Source organism: Dipodomys spectabilis, unplaced genomic scaffold, assembly GCF_019054845.1.
Source record: "Dipodomys spectabilis isolate Male_0828 unplaced genomic scaffold, ASM1905484v1 ptg000387l, whole genome shotgun sequence".
NCBI lineage: Eukaryota > Metazoa > Chordata > Mammalia > Rodentia > Heteromyidae > Dipodomys > Dipodomys spectabilis.
This window is the reverse complement of record NW_024871064.1, coordinates 2,330,815-2,346,840: the sequence shown is the minus strand read 5'-3', so window position 1 is coordinate 2,346,840 and position 16,026 is coordinate 2,330,815. Positions and strand designations below refer to the sequence as shown.

Genomic DNA, 16,026 nt, shown 5'->3' with positions numbered 1-16,026 from the left:
TGTGTAGTCTGTTAGTTAATGCAATAATTTGGTATTATCCAGTACATTATTAGACAGCTCATCATCAACACTACCAAGTGAATGTGATGTATGGTACAAGTTGTTAATACACAAAGCAACTCTACTCCACATCGCGATAACTCTCCTATTCTGAATCGCATCCAAATTATCTCATGACAATAAGCAGTATAATTGTAGAAGAAATCCACTTTAAAAGGAAATGCCTACTTCTGATAAATTTGAACAAGTCTCACAACATGAAAAAGAAACCAGTTCTTTAGCAAAAGTTATCCCAATCTGGAAATTATATCAAATCATTCTGGAAATGAAGTTAAGCTTTGCAGCAAACATTGTGGAGAGGTGAGGTGGAGTGAGTCTGTCCAGGTAGAGATTTTAGTCCACCCTGGGGCTCCTAAATTCAGCTACATGTTGATGAAGGCTGAGGCAGATGTATTGTTTTAATAAACTTCAAATACTGTTGAACACCTGCATGTCCATGGGGGCAAATCTGGGACAGATGAACTAGTTTGGTTTACTTAAAAGACATCTGATTTGCCTTGTGATGCAAAGAGTAAAGTGGCATCCATCATTACAAACCTAGGAAAGAAGAGTTAATAGGGCTTTTTGTGTTGTGTTTTGTTTGCTGCCTTTCCACAGCCATTTCTGCAGCAACCCGCTGGCACCCACAGTCAATGGAAAGAGGCTCTCACTCTGCGGCCCTTCAGGGGCTGTGGTGGACGGTGATTGCTCAACAGAAAGGCGGCTGCTTCACCCTCCCTGCTGCACTGAAGGCTTCGGAATTTGGCCAGCTGTCAAAGAAAAGAGCAGCGTTCATTTCAGCAAAGAAAGTCACCTCCATGCTAATGGATTGCGTAGAAACTCGTAGAACCATTCTCCTACCAGAAACCAAAACAGGGCAGTGTCATCTTTCCTCAGTTATGGTTTATACACCTTACAGGGTTAAATGCCTGTTAAATTCCCTTCGGTATGCAACTTTCTAGGGCTCCAAAATTCAGTATCAAAGCTTTCTTGCTTTGAAGATCAAAGTTACACAGAGGGAACAACGTTTAGGATGTGGTCATCCTACAAATCAGAGATTGGTTTCCAATACACACAATACATACCAGTCAGTTCTTCTGAAAGTTGAGCGTGGCTCCCCATCTCTACCTCATCTGTTTAGAACTGGATCTGACGTGGGTTCTTTCTTTGAACACCTTGCTTGTTTGGGGTAAGATTCCCTAAATCTGTCCGATCAAACCTTCCCTTCTCTATGACCTTCCCCATCAATTGACTCAGCTAGGTAAGCCCTATTTATACCAGCTCTGAAATTTGACCAAGGTTCAGATTTCTTTCTTTTGGTTCCTTGTCCTGGATTGGCTGACTCTGACCCATCTTACCCTTCCTGAAGACACTGGCTCCTTCTGGCAGAAAACTACCCCTCTGTCATCATAGCTGACTCAGCATCTTCAAATTCCTGGGAGCTTCCAGGAGGAGGAAGGTGTGACCCGCAGGGCTGCTTTCCTTGGCTTGAATACTGAAATGCTAACTTCCTTGTGTGGCAACTCCACTAAAAATGAGAGGTTCCTTAGGAGAGGAACAGAAAGGCACAATGCTGTGTGCACCTGATCATACAAAATAATATTTGTCAAAATGAACTCCAGGAAATGTAAACAAGAGGTTCTCTTTTTTGCTGTTTTTGTGTTCTTTCCTTTTTCTTCTGTATGTTCAGTTATGTGTCTTTGGGAGTATAAGGGGAGGCACAGAAATGGAGGGACAAAAGGTGAACCAAATGCAGCAGTGGTACTCACTAGACATTATATGGAAAATGAACTATATAACTTGTGGGAGGGCTGGAAGGGCCAAAAAGAAAGGTACTCATTACCTGACCCATGTAACTGTAACCCTTGTGGACATTACCTTTATGATAACAATAAAAAAGTAAAGCAGGGCACTGATGGCACATGTACACCTGTAATCTTAGCTACTCAGGAGGCTGAGATCCGATCATCTCCGTTCAAAGCCAGCCTGGGAAGGAAAGTCCATGAGACAGACTCTGATCTCCAATAACCACGAGAAAACTGGAAGTGGTGCTGTGACTCAAAGTGGTAGAGTGCTAGCTCTGAATGAAAGAGCTCAAGTAGGGACTGGGAAGGTGGCTCAGTGGTAGAGCAATTGCATTGCATGCCTGAGGCCCTGGGTTCCTTTCCTCAGCACCACATAAGCAAAAAGAAAAAGCCGGAAGTGGTGCTGTGGCTCAAGTGGTAGAGCGGTAGCCTTGAGCTGAAGAGCTGAGGGACAGTACCTAGGCCCAGAGTTCAGGCCCCACGACTGAACCCCCCCCCAAAAAAAAAGAAAGAGCTCAAGGACAATACCCTGGACCTGAGTTCAAGCCCCATGACTGACAAAAAAAATTTTTTTTTAATTTAAAAGGAAATATTCTTCTCAAAAGTTTCTGCAAACAGTCTTATGTCATACTTGTGCTCAGCCATCTTTAGCAGCACTCCATTGCCTACCCAAGTTGAGGAATGATAAATATAAGCTCTCTTCCACAACACAGGGGCTCAGGCATTGTGCTAAATGATATATATTATATTATTTAATTCTCCGAAGAATCCTACCAGTCATATGCTATTTTCCCACTTTACAGATGAGGGATAGCTGGGAAGCTTCAATAAATAAGTTGTTCCACAAATATACCATGAACTAACTACAGATGCATATTACATTCCTACTTTTCTTTTGTTCCATTTTACTCTATTCTCCTTTTATTCACTTGTTATTATGGAAACATTCCAACACACCCAAATTTGAAAAAGCTGTATAATAAGCCAGTATGAAGGCTGCACCCAGCTCCAATATCAGCACACGCCCAGATCTGCTATCCATAGTTCCTCCCACCCATTCTGTCCTCACCTTTTACCCTGCCCAGACCAGATTACTTTGAAACACAGTCTGAACACCATGTCATTGCAGTGTAAGCATTTCAAAATATATCTCTTAATAGGCTACCTAAACAAACTTGTCATCATGGACACAACCCTGCTCCTATTCACCTTCCTACATCTTCCTGTCATTTTCACACGAAATCCCACAGTGAGCCTGTTTGGTGAAAGGTAATCTCAGAGCATCTGAATGGAAAAACTGGGACGATTCTTAAAATCTAAATTACTGGATCTCACTCCAGACATCTGAATGAGTTTTTCTAATGAGGCCCAACATTCCACATTTTGATACATTTCTCTTAAGTGGATCTGGGACACACTAAAATTTGAGATTCACAGGTACAGTGCTGCCAAAATCATTTCAGTTCTTCCTTTCTCATCCTTATTTATGCTATTTCTTCTTGAAATCCTCACCTTTACTTAGCTATATGCAAACAATTGCTCCCTTTTAACCACTTACCTCTCCCTACGGACTGAAGCCATAGCTTATGTACACTAGGCAAGCACTCTACCACAGAGCTACATCCCCAATCCTTTTCACCTTTAAACTCCAGTGCAAATCTTTCATAAAATCTTTCTAGATTTCTCCGTTGAAAATTAGTCTCTAATCATCTGCAGTCCCACCACCCTACCTGTTTCTCCTATGGCACCAAACACAGTCTACAGTGTTACTTTTCATGCTTTTTTTTTTTTTAATCTCCTTTACTTCAAACTCTTTGGATTGGGCTACATTTTTATGGTATTTCTCTTGCACTTGCAAATTATTAGTAGTAAACACATAGTAAACAATGCTACTATTAGACTCATATACAATAGGATACATAATCTACAATTTAGAATTTTAATTTCAAAGTAATGATGTGGACTTTTATAAAAATCAAAATTAATATTGAAGGGAGTAAATTCTAACAACAGAGGCAAAGAAAAATATCCTTAGATCATTTAATGTGAATTACAACACACATTTTACTATTAAAAAGGGCATTCAGTTTGCTCCCAGGTATGTTGTTCTGAGATCCTGCAGACAGTCTCTCTGTAGAAAACAACTACACAAACAAGCAACAACAATTATATGAAACAAGAACCTCTTTCAGGTACTGGAAGTAAGCAGAATCAGAACCCAGGTGAGAAGTTCATGCTTGCTTGACCAAAGAAAAATGAAAGCTTTAGAAATGAATTCTTGTAACCCTTCTGAACATCACCTTTATAATAGTAATAAAAATTAAAGTAAAAAGCAAGTGTTTTCTTCCTTCTCCAGAGTTTAGTCTGGCAGTGAGTACCGTGGTATGCAACGTGACACAAGGCTGCCAAGGGCACCCGTCTGCTGCAGGAAAAGAGCTAAAGAGAGGCTCCTCAGACTCTATCCACATCTCTGACGGACCCAGTGATCACACAGGCAGAGAACAGACAGCAACAAGACCAGCCGAATGAGGCCACAACTATAACACACGACAGAATTTTTGCTTCTAGCCCACTCAGGAAAATCACCCACTAAAACAAAAAGAACTATACTTATTAGACAAAAGTAACAAAATCCATAGTCTCTAAATCCCAAAGGTTCATAGGTTAAAGGCCTGGCCTTCAATGCTACAATATTCATAGGTGGGGCTTTAGGGAACTGATCAGATCATTGGGGCTCTGGCCTTATCAATGGATTGACCTAATCAATGGATTGATGGGTTCATAATTTGATGAACTATTGGGGAAGTGATACAGCTGAGGAGGTGAGAGCTAGTTGAAGAGAATAGGGCCTGGAAGGTAGGCACTTGAGTCTCTATTTTGCCCCCAAATCCTTCTTTCACACTGTCTATATCCCAACCTCTGCAAGGCAACTAGTTCTGTTCCACAACACCCTTTCTATCATGATGAGATTCTAAGACAAACAGGAATTTGATCACAGAGACAGAAATATGACCAACAAAATGTGTACAAGATTAAGAGTATATATAGCTTAAGTGGTAGAGCACTATTTGCCTAACCTCTACTAGCCCTGGGTTTAATCCTAGTGGGTTAATTTTTAAAAACCTAAGAATTTTTTTCTTCAAAAGACACAGTAACAAAAATAATAGCAAACTGTACAATGAAAGGCAACTTTTACTGAATGAATTTTTAAGAAAATTATTATCCAGCCTACAAAAGAGTACTGAAAGTCAACATTGAGAAGACAAATAACACAATTTTAAGATGGGTAAATATATGAACAGATACTTTGCAAACAATTATATATATACATACACACATACAGAGTCAATATGCATTATGAAGAAATGTACAGCAACTCTAGTTATCAGACAAATGCACACTGTTAAACTAGAAAAAGTGACAATAGCAAGGGCTAAACAGGATATGAAGCCACTGGAAATCTTAAAAATGAAATGTAAGCCACTTTAGAAAGCAATATGGCAATTCCTTGTAAAATTAAACATGTATGACCTGGTAATCCCAGTCCTAGATATCAGTCTAAGACACAAGTATGTCCACACAGCTGTGTATGTGAATTATTCCTAATATCCAAGTATGAATCACTACTACTCATAATAGCCCCAAACTCTAAACCACCCAAATAACCATCACTGTTGAATAGATTTCCTAACGTGTTTATCCACAACCTAGACTCTAAGTCAGTAGGAAAATGAATTAAGTGGGTCATTTAGAAACATTAATGCTACGTGAAAGAAGTCAAAAGCAAAAACCTATTAACTGTATGATTCATTTAATTAAAACACTATAAAAGACAAAATTCTAATGGCAGTGTGTCAGTGGTTTCTCAGGCCTATGAGGGCAAGGAGTGAAATGAAAAAGTGCACAGGAAACACTGTGGCCAGGAGAGCTATTCTATACTTTGGCTATAGTAATTTTGCTGGGTTGTAGGCAGTAACACAATTAGCCACCACATACTTAAAGTTGTATAGTATGTTACCATAACAAATGCATAAAGAAAGGGCATGTTTTTTAATATAATGAAGTCAAAACTAAGTATTTTGCTTACTAAGTAAATCCGTTTAGATGACCCAAAGAGATCTGGCAAGTGAAGTCAACCTTCCAAATTGACCGATCTATCATTAGATCTATTATTAAATGCATCAGAAAAATAGTTTTATGTGCGCAATAAGATTTTTGAGCCCTCCCTGAGTGATTCTGAGGGAGAAAAGAGTGAATGTGAATCAAGGGAAAGAAAATAAAACTATCTGACTTTCCCTTTAGGTCAAACAGTAACTTGTCAAGGACCAGTGACAGAAAACCCTATGAAAATCCAGCCTCAACTTCAGGGAACATCATATGATAGAACTGAAAAATGAGTAGACAGTATTTCTCAGTGACTTTAGAAAATCAAGGAGCTGCCAAAACAGGGTTGAAAAAATGTCTTGGGGAAAGTAAGTCTTTGAATCAATGATATGAGTTATTTTCATTTTAATTTATATGAAAGATCTATACCATGGAATAATTTTACCAATCTGGACTTCATTGTGGATCAATTTTCATATTGATGAATTACTGCAATGATACTCAAATACTTTCTAAATGGCCCAAACTCAGTCTCTGCTATTATTCACATCATACATTCATACTCTATATTTTCCATAATTAAAGAAACAATATTAATATTCTGTCATTTCCTGAAGTCCTTCCTTTATTTGGATATACTGTGTTTTTGCCTAATGTGTTTTTTAATTACAGAGCTCCACACAGGAAACAGCATTATACTTAGTAGTTACATCTGTTTAAAAGGCCCTTTTCTTTGGTGGAGGGAGAGGCAGGACTGGGAACTGAAATCACACTTGCTAGGCAAGACTCCACCTCTTAAGCCATGTTTTTAGTTTGTTTTTCAGATGAAGACTAGGTCTAATCTCTGGTACAGTCCTCTTGGCTCTTCCTCCCAAGTAGCAGAGATCCCAGGAGTGTACTTCTAAACCTAGCCCTTCTATAAGCATTTTTATTGTGATTTTTCTCAGATTTACCTTGCTTTTGATGATCTTAATCCTGAGGAGTTCTGATTAGGCAAGTTATAAAATGTTCCTCATGGAATGGATTTCTTAGAATGCTTTTGTTTCATTATTTAACTATTAAAGCCATTTACTGTAATAATAATTTAGTGACTTGATTTATTATCAAATAACCTTCTTAATATGTCTAAAAGGGTTCCTGATGCGTCCATTTAAGTTAATGCTTCCAAGTGAGTTACCAAGTACACTTCAGCTCCAAAATGAAGTTATTCTTTTACATACGCATCTTGCATTTTAAGAAATCACATTAATAATATTAATTCAATGAAGCTCAAGTAAAATACAATAGTGAGTCCACAGCTAAGAGTAGTAATTCCCTAACTTGCAGGAAATTATTTTAATAAGAGTAACTTTATTCTATTTTCATGCATGTGTGTGCTGGTCATGGGGCTTGAACTCAGGTGAACTTAGGTGCTGCTGTCCCTTTGTTCTCAAAGCTAAAGCTTTACCACTTCAGCTCCACTTCTGGCTTTTTTTGGGGGGGGAGGTGTTAATTGCTAGTAAGAGCCTCACAAGCTTTCATGCCTGGGCTGGCTTCAAACCAGCATCCTCAAATCTCAGCTGCCTGAATAGCTAAGATTATAGGCATAAGCCACTGGTGCCCAGCCAATTTTATTCTTTTAAATTAATTAAGTCATAGATTTTTATATACTTTCCTCCAAATCACTGGTGGATTAAAGAAAACTAGAACCAACAACTCAACTTTATTTCCTAAGTGGACTTAATGAATAAAGACACCCCTGAAATTTGAAGGAAACAGGATCTTCTAACCATTACCACTTTGATGATATAATTAACACATTATTAAGCTATTGAAACTTAATGAAAGAGTATAAAAATAAACATTTATCAGAAATAAACTCCATTACTAAGGCCACTGAATAAGTAGCCGGTCATTTTTCTCACAATATGATGGGGAAAAAATTATGTGTCTTACTATCAGTCAAGTTCATTAAAGAAAATGTTTTAATGACTATGCATCAAGGTATTATTTGTCTGTAATTCTAAAGACAAGGTCAATGAGAAGAAACACCCAACCGAAATTGGATTTGTTCACCCCAAAGGCAAATGCTGCCTGAAATGATCTAGGGAAAGGTGATCCCATACTTTTGTGAGAGGAGTGGGTAGACAATTAGCAGCTAGGCAACTGGACAAGTCTGGGTCAAGAAAGAGTACTTTATTACCAGCAAAAATAACAATAGACATAAATAAATGAAATAAAATAAAATAAAAATAGACAATACTCCTGCTGATTCCTTATAGTGCTAATTATCTTTCTATCTATCTATCTATCTATATATCTATCTATCTATCTATCTTTTAGTAAAGGAGTCAGAATTTTATTTGATTCTATTTTTTCCCACAGGTCAGTTGTGTCTTTGGTTGCAGAAACTGTCATATCCTGTAGGAAGCTGCAAATACCCAACTAGAACTCTGGTAAGGGGACAACTCTGGAGGACCTGATGACTATGGAGGTGGCAAGCACTTGAGAGGGAAAGAACAATTCAGAGTAGACATTTTAATGCACACTAGAAAAGAAAAATGACAGGAAAGTAAAGCCGGCTCTGTGGGGGATTCGTCTTATCAAAAGTGGGGAGGGTGAACAGAAAGGATGAAGGAGGATGACTATGGTCAGAGTCATTTATTCATAGATAGCATATATGAAAATAGAATAATGATCTGGGGACTGGTGGCTCACACCTATAATCCTAACTAGTAAAGAAACTGAGGCCTGCAGGATCCCAGTGTAAGACTAGCCAGGCAAAAAGGTTTGCTAGATTTCATTTCCAAAATAACTAGTAGGGAGTAGGGATGGAAGTACTGGGAGAGGTACATACCTGTTGAGAGCTGATGTTTATTGGTTGTTTTAAAACAATCCATGTGACGCTTTCAAGAAGAGGTGGAACTGTCAGAGAACCAGGATATGTCCAGTAGTCCCAGGAGGATGGAAGTAGAGATAATGGGTCAAAATTTGTGAATCGAGTTTGCTTACCCTGGAAAAACAAAGTGAATTCCACAGATTGCAATAAAATCTTACACGGACAAAAATTCTTCCAATGAGATACTATGATACTATTTAATATTTTTCTTTAGTATCTTAAAAACAATTATCTGAGCTGGGTGTGAGTGGCTAACTACTTGGTAAGCTAAGAACAGGGGGATCACCATTCAAGGCCAGTTCAGGGTACAGTGTCTGTCATCTCAAACTCTCTGTGGGGTGGCTCAGTGGTAGAGTGCTGGCCTTGCATGCATGAGGCCCTGGGTTTGAATCCTCAGCACCACAGAAGCAGAAAAAGCTGGAAGTGGCACTGTGGCTCAAGTAGTAGAGTGCTAGCCTTGAGCTGAAAAGCTGAGGGACAGTGTCCAGACACAGAGTTCAGGCCTCATGACCAAAAAAAAAAAAAAAAACCTATAAAGCAGAAAGTAATTCTACATGAATACATTTATTAGTAATTATCAAGATATTATCAGATCCTTCATAATTTTCAAAAGGTAAGTTACTTCTCTTTTGTTGAAATATGCTGCCTACATTCATCAAAGCAAGAAGTACTTGCTATACCCACACTGTAAGTCTTTATACAAGGACCAAAGACTTTAGGAGGAAAGGAAGATATTAGTCATCAGCAAATAGGAGCTCATTTTACCTTTTCTTTAATAGAATCCAAAATGTCAGTAACCTTTTGAAGCTGAGGGTTGTGTTCACCAGTCTAAAAACATGAAATTTCAAAAGAAATGGTTATGGTAGCAAATCCAGTCTGTGTCATTCCATTTCACTCACTATTTTGTCATTGTTGTCTTAAAAAAAATCTAAGCCAGCACAAAACAAACACTTGTTGATCTAGGACAAAGCTTCTTTTCTACCTGAGAGAGTGATCATGCCAGAGTTAATAAGAACAAGTTGACAGGACAGGATTCCTGTACTCAACTTTCAATTTGGTTTTGAAACTGGTAATGACAGCTTCCCATTTGTTTTTGTCTTCTGAATGTTTTACCTGAGACAAACCTTGCTAAGGACATTCTAACAGAATTCCTTCACTATGAAGCTACACACAACATTCAGACCCAAGATACAACTGACTATGGTGGTTGTAAATACTAGACCAAAACATCTTCCACTTGCAGCCTGAAATTATTTAAGATCCCAAATTGAGCGAAAATATCACAAACAGAAAGTCCATATTCCATGGACTCACCAGCATCATGAGTGTTGTGAATCTACTATTGGTTTTAAACGCATAAGGACTAACCTGTAGTCACTTGATCAAGCTGCCACTACACAGAGGTGGTGGCCAACTTACCCATGGCCTACCCAGCCTCCACCTTAAATCCCTCCCCCAGCCTCAGGTCTGTGAGTTACAACACCACACACAGAGAATGGAGCATAGCAAGACAATGCCACACCCTACAAGAATGTGGTAGCAGTGGGAGCTGAGAGGCCCAACCTGTCCCCAGAGTGATGACAACTTCTCTGTGCACTTGTGAACATTAGACAAAAAGAAATATGACACTCTTTATTTCTCAAGTTATAGCCATGTCTCAATGAATGGCATCACCTGGAAGAGCAGTGCCTGGCATTTCTTCTCTTTGATACTGCATTGGACACCACTGTGAATCCTCAGCCCCACCTCTTGTTCTGGCTAGTTCCTAGATGGCCAGTTCTGAGCAGCTAACTACTGGCCTTGTTAGTGGCACTACGGAGCACCTGACAGTTACATCAGCCATTTCTCTTGCCTCTGGATTTTCCTGATGTTGATTTCAGGAATTCAAGAGCTTGCTTGACCCACAAGGAATTTAACACCAGAGATCTGAACCAATGGTGTTTTAAAAGAATTGGTCAGCATGGTAAGAGACAACATGCCATTGTGTTCAAACAAGTGCTTCAACAGTAATGAGCCAGGTACTAGTGGCTCATGCCTATAACCCAAGATACTTAGAAGGCTGAGATCTGAGGATCACTGTTCAAAACTAGCCTTGGAAGGAAAGTCCTTGAGAGTCTTATCTCCACTTAAGTAGCAAAAAAGCCAGAAGTGGAGGGCTGGGAAGGTGGCTCAGTGGTAGAGCACTTACCTTGCATGCTCGAGGCCCTGGGTTCAATTCCTCAGCACCACATAAGAAAAAAGCTGGAAGTGGCTCTGTGGCTCAAGTGGTAGAGCGCTAGCCTTGAACTGAAGAGCTGAGGGACAGTGCCCAGGTCCAGAGTTCAGGCCCCACGACCGGACCCAAAAAAAAAAAAAAAAGCCAGAGGTGGAGCTATGGCTCAACTGGTAGTGCCAGCCATAAGCAAAAAAGCTAGGGGACACTGCTAAGACCCTGAGTTCAAACCCCAGCATGGGCACAAAACAACAATCAAAAAATTAAAAAATAATCTTGAGCTTAAACCCTTTGCTGCTCTGTATAACTGAATATTTATCAGGAATCAAAAGGTGCATAGGAGCCAGGCACCAGTGGCTCACAAATGTAATTCTAGCTACCCAGGAAGCTGAGATCTGAGGATCACGGTTCAAAGCCAGCCTGGACAAGAAAGTCCATGATACCCTGTCTCCAATTAACCACCAGGAAACTGGAAGCGGTGCTGTGGCTCAAGTGGTAGAATGCTTGCCTTAAGCTTAAGAGCTCAGGACAGCGCCTAGGCCCAGAGTTCAAGCCAAATGACTGACCAAAAAAAAAAAAAAAGTGCTAGGCTGTTTTCTTCTCAGGATGGCAGTTGATTTCTTTCTGCTGCTAAACTGGTTATGGATATTGCTGTCAAAATTCACGTAAAAATTATCAATGGAGAGCCTAGAAGAATCATCAGACTATGTACTAAGTTAATATGTAACTTTTTAACACTTCAAAGGAAAATACTAAACCTAGAGCTAGTTTATTATTAAAAAAATACTCAAACAATAGGTACTACATGACTGAAACTCTTTGTTCAATATAGCTGATCATTTAACAAGAGCTCAGTGGATTCTTACCTTTAAAAACACTCCCAGGACAGCTAGTCCATCTGGCGCATGGGCTGCCTCTACAAAGCTGGGGTATTTGTCTGAATTCCAGTGGACAACATGAAGCTGAAAAAGAGGGACGTAATACCATTCAAATGTTTGTTTCAACCTCCTAGAAAACATAATGCAGGGGGTAGTTGTGGAGGTGGGAGGGAAGGGATGGTAGTGGGAAAACAAAGGAGGAGGCAACAATGCTCAGTAGGAAATGTGCTCATTACCTTGCTCATGTAACTGAAACCCCTTTGTACAGTATTTTTACAATAAAAAACATACACAAAAAAAGAAAACATAAATGCAAATACAACATGGCTACTGATATTTGATGCTGTCCACTCATATGTATAATGTATTCTTCATGAAAATCTTTGGCTCCATCCTGTTTTATTCAAAACTAAAGGTCAAACCGGAAGGATCATGGTCAATGACCTATAGTATTTTATTTAAAAGACTACAATACCTTGTTCATTCTTCCCAGTTGCAGCCCCAGCCAAGTCCTACTCAAAGACTGATTTGGGGGTACTTTTGGGCCTTTGAGGAAATTTCAACAGAGCAGTCCTAGATCAGATCCCACTGCTCACTTGAGCGCTTGGAGGAAGCTGGGCTGCAAGGCTAGAGATGTCAATTTCCTACACCATCAGTCTTTAGGGACCATCCTGTTGTTAAGTACAATGAAATGATCTCGAAAGTGTCTAGTCAGATGTTTATTACATGTTTGTTTGTTGATATAGGAGCTCATTATTTGGCTCAGGCTGGCCTGAGACTCACTGTGCAACCCATATTGTTCTCAAATTCATGGTCCTCCTACTGCAGCCTCTTAAGTATGGGGAATGGGTGTATGCCACCATACTTGGCTCAGTTTTCATACTTAATGGCTTCAAAAGACAAAACTTCCCTTATGAGAAAGTATTTCAGAAGTATACACACCTTCTTGTTATTAGATTACAAATAATGTAATGTTTTTATGTAATTATAGAATGTAAAAAAATTATATCAAGCTAACTGACATATCCAGCAACTTGCTTTTTATGTGTGTGCGTGCCACTCCTGGGCCTGAACTCAGGGCCTAGGCTCTGTCCCTGAGCTTTTGGCTCAAAGCTTGTGTTCTGTTCTTTTGGTAGTTCATTGGAGGCAAAAGTCTCATGAACTTTCCTGCCTAGGCTGGCTTCTAACAATAATCCTCAGATCTCAGCCTGCTGAGTAGCTAGGATTACAGGTGTGAGCCACCAATTCCTGGCTTACTTACTTTTTATGCATTTATAACCAACCATATATAAATATCTTCATTTTCTTTTCTGGGAAATGAAGCTGTGGGTCTAGGAACTGAAGGTGAAAAGGGTGGGCAGGTAGGTGAGAAGAGGATTTCAAGTGACAAAGAACTCCAGAGAACATATTTACTTCACAACTCTGCTCTCAGGCAAGTGGCCCCAAGGAAACTTGAATTTCCTATTCTGTAAAGCACTGCAGTATCCAAAACATACACAAAAATATGAGAGACTGTGTAGTTTTCTACACAGTAGAAATGTAGAAAACTACATTTTTCAGTCCTGGTTAAGAGAAGCACAAACTGAGAAGTCAAAGGTCAACATGCCACACCCAGAAAGATTTAGTTAGGGTCATAAACTCTGAAGAGCAGGTCATACTGTCCAGGTGTCTGATAAAAGTCATGGCCTACAGAAAGGGAACATTCAGGACTCCTTCTGACATTCGTGTAGCCTTCATGTCCCTATTTCCTGCTTGATTATTATAAAGAAATGTGGTGTCTTTTGCTTACCTATTTTTATTCCCTCTTTCATATATAACTCCAAATCTTACAAGCAACTAACATTGAAGGGATTTCTGAAGAGATAACGACTGTCATAAAGAGTCAGTTATACAGGTGTGCGATAGTACACTATTCACACACAAGCAAGGAGATGGCTAGATAATCAGACAGAAAATACAAAGGTGGATTCCTGTCTTGTCATCCTGTTCCCTGTAGCTGTGGGATAGTTGGGGGAGGAAGGAAACTATAAACACTGGATGATGAAACAAACTTGATGTGGCTCACAGCAGATAGAGGATGTAGAGGGCTCCAGTCAAGTCCAAGGGCTCCAGGCCAATCAAAACAACTCACTCACTTAGCGAGAAACCACATCAAAGGGCCACAACCATCACTGTTAGAAAATAGAAGTATATTTCTTCTATACACAACCACCCTTCTGCTAAATGAAAAACAACTTGAAATAAGATGGGAAACAACAACAAGGAATTAATGTTTTTGTTGTTGTTATTGTTGTTTTTAAAGAATAACTCAGTCCTATCTCCCACATAATTTGCTTGAGTGATAGCCCTGTCTTCCCCAAAGAACTTGATACTACTTTTTTATTAACACCTGTATTTAAATTAAAACACAGAGTAGCAATCTTGAGTTTCCTGGCTAACAATAACAGCAGCAGTGATTTGAGCTGAATGACAAGGTGTTGTAGTCACTGCAAAAGAAATGGAAATATGATTTTCCATCTAGGAAAACAATTTCAAAATTACACTATCCAATGTCAGCATTTTTCAGTTGCTTACATGTAAAATACCAAGAGACACTAAGTTGAAAACACCCTGCCATAAATGTAGAAATTATTTCCCAATTATCTACATATTTAATGTGTTTACAGTATATGGTGTGTCAACTTTCCATCTGACCCGAAGGAATCAAGTTAGAGAAAATATTTGTCTTGGCACAGTTTTGAAGGACCATGGTCATTGGTCACTTGTTTGGGGGCATTGGTGAGGCAATGCCATGGTTGGATTACTGGGTGTAGCTAAACCGCACACCTTAATGCCAGGAAACAATAAAGAGCAAAAGGAAGAGCTATTGCCCCACTCTCCCTGTAAGGTGACACCATCAGTGATCTAAAGACCTCCCCCAAGGAGCCATGTAATAAAGGTCCCACCAACTCCCAATACCACCACCTTGGGCACATTCAAAATCTAATGTCCCCAGAAAAGATGAACTATATTCAGATAAAGTTCCAGATATAGAGCAAGCTATTAGTTTATATGAATATGTAACTTTAGGAATAAATTTTCATTAGCTCTCTCTCCAGTAGCAAAAGCCATCGTATTAGGTCCTAAATAAAACTCGGTATGCACCTCTAAATAGCTTTTTTTGGTCTATTTTATCAGAAGAAATAACTCAACAGCCATGAACTTAAGTAAAATCTAAACATCTTGGAATCACTTCCAGAGTTCGTACAGATACTTCTTTTTTATAAACCTGAAACTCAAATGTAAGTGATGTCCACTTGCCACCATCTCTATCCCTGGTCTCTTCATTAAACTCCAGGTTTGTATCTACAATGTACTCGGCATGATACTAGAATGAGTAACAGGTTTCTCCAACTTAGCTTTGTTCAGAACAAGAGTTAATTGTTTTTTGCAGCCCACTCCTCCCTGGACTCACATGCTCTGGGTTTCTATGGAAACCTAGAAACGAGTGACCTAAAGCAGCCAGCTTTTAATCTCTGAGATTCTTTTAAGATTTAGAACAACTTTTAAATCGGGAAGGCAAAGCTTTAGAAAGCAAACATGTAAATCGCCCAGTAGAGGATCTAAACTGAGACACCACATAAGATACTATAATTCTGCTTTTTAAGTATCTTCTACCAACATAGAATAAACACTTCACATGTACACATTATTCTTCTACCTGAAGACAAAGCAGGCCTCATAACCTGAAGCATTTGGCTTCACACAAAAGCAATCTAGTTGGCAAAATGAACATTTGGATACAGCTCAAATAGCAGATTGAGTGTTAAAGGAATGAAGCTAGAAGGAAGTTCTGTTTTCTGGATTTTCCTGAACATTTAGGCTGCCACAGCTCAGTAGCCAACAGAAAATGAAGAAGATTTTGTAATGTATTTGTCCAGGAGCTCTGCTGTGACTTATATAACACAGAAACCAAGTCAGTTTTTCCTGGAGTAATTTTGATTGAGTCGTGCAAATATTCGCTTTCATCTCATGCTAAATCTGGGTGTTAAATGTTTTAATCATATTAAAAGTTAGAGTATATTATGCTTCCTCTTTTCACCAGAGGATTAAAAATTAGAGTAATATTAA

The 16,026-nt window shown here is 39.1% G+C and overlaps 1 protein-coding gene across 2 annotated transcripts in view; it reads right to left on the bottom strand.

Annotated features, from left to right (window-relative positions):
- Positions 1-448: 448 nt before the first annotated feature.
- The window catches only part of LOC122096731 (carbonic anhydrase 13), a 28,738-nt gene continuing 13,160 nt past the window's right edge, over positions 449-16,026 (bottom strand). For both annotated transcript variants that reach the window (XM_042667301.1, XM_042667302.1), the window contains 4 exons: positions 11,905-12,000; positions 9,592-9,654; positions 8,785-8,940; positions 449-809 (listed from right to left, as the gene is read on the bottom strand). In XM_042667301.1, the coding sequence (XP_042523235.1) occupies positions 690-809; positions 8,785-8,940; positions 9,592-9,654; positions 11,905-12,000 (435 nt within the window). In that variant the 3' untranslated portion in view covers positions 449-689. The remainder of the gene's footprint in view (positions 810-8,784; positions 8,941-9,591; positions 9,655-11,904; positions 12,001-16,026) is intronic.